Consider the following 2,403-nt stretch of genomic DNA (forward strand, 5'->3'; position numbering starts at 1 on the left):
TAATAATACTAATAATAATAATAATAATAATAATAATAATAATAATAATAATAATAATACTACTACTACTACTAATAATAATAATAATAATAATAACAACAATATAAGTAGGTTGTATACAATTGTTCCGAAATAAATAAACCTTTATAAATAATATCAGATTGTTTGCTGGGATTTCTCAGGTTGCAGAAATATGAAAGTCAGCCAAATAATATTTTCCACATTTACTAAAAATGAGTGAAGAGCAGTTTTTACCTTCACTTGGCTCTCGGTCATTCCTAAAGAGTAGGCCAGGCGGGCTCTCTCTGGGCCGGCCAGGTATTTCGTCTGCTCGAAAGTTTTTTCCAGAGCAAAGATCTGCTGTCCTGAAAAAGTGGGTCTGGAGTGCTTCTTCTTGCCGTCCTTGTCCATCATTAAATTAGCTTGAGCTGGAGAAAGAAAGAAAGAAAGGAGGAATAGTTCAACACCGAGTCAACCTTTAAACTGCTGTTTGTATTAATAAAGATTTCAGTCAAAATGAGCCTCAAATATTCCTAAAAGTGCCTGAGCTACATGATGCGTTCACTGACCAACTATTTACTATTGTACAATTATATTATTTTAATACTATTATTATTTTAAGTTTTAAAGTCCTGCCAAGTATCACATTCTAATATAATACCCTATTACAACTACAACCACAGTGCTTAATAATTATTCATCCATTTGGAAGCTATAGTATTTATAAGAGCTCTATATTAATGGACAGATTTGAGATTTGCTGTGTGTGAATTATAATGTAGTTATTTGTGTTTGCTGTGTGTTGACAGGCCCACAACAGGCCTCAATAATATCTACAGACAGACAGACAGCTCTAACACAACACTGTGCAACCAAACACACAAACTCGGGCTTATCTACATTCATACACTTCATAAACTAACCATACGAGTGTACAGACAGACAGACAGACAGACAGGACTTACATGGACAGGGAACCCGCGGGTCCCTCCAGGGAGAACCCTGCATCACCCCGGGCCAGAAGATGGGCGCCCTCCCCGGCAGCTCGGCCAGGGGCTTCGGGTACCGCGACACCGCCGGGCTGAAGTACATCCCCGCGGCGGCGGCGGCCGCGGTGGTCGCCAGGCCGTTTATCCTGGGGAACCCGGAGAGCAGCTGTCCGGCCGTGGTGATGGGTCTCCCCAGGATGTCGCTTATTCCGTGCGGGGTCCCCATGGTGATATGGGAGTTTAGGTTGGAGAGCGAGGGCGCCTTGAAGCCCCCCGGGTTCTGCTGCAGCGCGTACGGGAACAGGGACGTCTTCATCTCGGTCATGTTGTGCAACGCCGCCAGCGGGGTGCTGCCCAGAACGAAAGCACTCTGCCGGTTAGCCTCCATCTGCCCGACCGCTAACATTTGTGAACATGAACCACCAAACTCACTTGGATAAAAAGTAATTTAAAAAGGGGAAATAAAAACAAACTAACAGGAGTGAATAAAGGCGCAGAGCGGACTGGTGGTGTTCAGGAGCCAGGCCACTTCTGCCGCCCTCTCCAAAAAAAGTATCCTGGGTGAGGAAGAAGCAGACTCTGGAAATGTTGGAAAACTTCTCTCCCTTCTCTCTCGGGAAGTGAACAGCTCGGTCAAACTCCCAGAAATGTCTCTCTCTCTCTCTCTCCGTGTGTTTGTTGTGGTCGGAGAGTGTCAGCTGGGAGAAGGCTGCATGCGTCCGCCACAGGAATCCTCGCGGAAGTCGGCCGGTCCGGTGCTGCTGTTAGTGGTTTTGATGGGAACCATTAAGGGCTCCACTTGTCTTTCCATAAATTGACTCGCTCTAGGCTGCGAGTGAAGCGGCACCCGCTGATAATAGCGCGGCCACCTGCACGCGCGCTATTCCCATTGGACGGCGGCTGAGTGAGGCCGCGCGCTGATTGGAGGAGACAGAAACTCCGCTGCTTCACACGTGCGTCTTCGCCGGACGGGGTGCTGCCTTGACGTGCTGTCGGAAATAGCAGCTTCCAGTTTAAAGATACACATGAACGACGCCGCTCTGTGCTTGTAAGGACTGACTGGATTTATTTATGATAGATGATGATCTGTGTTGCGGACAAGTGGCGTTTCAGAGCGGGTACACAGCCGAAAAAAGGGTCTAATGTAGGATGTATTATTATTTTATTACATGCTATTATTCTAGGCAAAGATAAAAGTTGTTATCTTTTTTTATAAATAGCATTATTGTATTTGCTTTCAAAATGTGATGTGAATTTTCCCAATTTTTCTGTATAAAATAAAATAGCTCCACTAAAGGAAATAACTGGAATAAAACCTCCTGATTGTTGCTCACAGCCGTACTGGAGACTTTAAGATTGTGGAAGGCAGGGTGACGGAGGAGACACTGAATGCACCAGCAGCCACACTCTATTA

At 45.2% G+C, this 2,403-nt stretch overlaps 1 protein-coding gene across 1 annotated transcript in view; it reads right to left on the bottom strand.

Moving 5' to 3' along the window:
- Nucleotides 1-1,557, bottom strand: part of nkx6.2 (NK6 homeobox 2) — a 3,404-nt gene extending 1,847 nt beyond the window's left edge. Inside the window, exons 1-2 of the mRNA XM_035663769.1 lie at nucleotides 966-1,557; nucleotides 256-428 (exon numbers count right to left, since the gene is read on the bottom strand). Coding sequence (XP_035519662.1) covers nucleotides 256-428; nucleotides 966-1,395 — 603 coding nt within the window. The 5' untranslated portion in view covers nucleotides 1,396-1,557. The remainder of the gene's footprint in view (nucleotides 1-255; nucleotides 429-965) is intronic.
- Between the last annotated feature and the right edge of the window lie 846 nt (nucleotides 1,558-2,403).

The sequence above is a fragment of the Morone saxatilis genome, unplaced genomic scaffold (assembly GCF_004916995.1).
Source record: "Morone saxatilis isolate NCDOM2014 unplaced genomic scaffold, NCSU_SB_2.0 Contig19, whole genome shotgun sequence".
In the NCBI taxonomy this organism is placed as follows: domain Eukaryota; kingdom Metazoa; phylum Chordata; class Actinopteri; family Moronidae; genus Morone; species Morone saxatilis.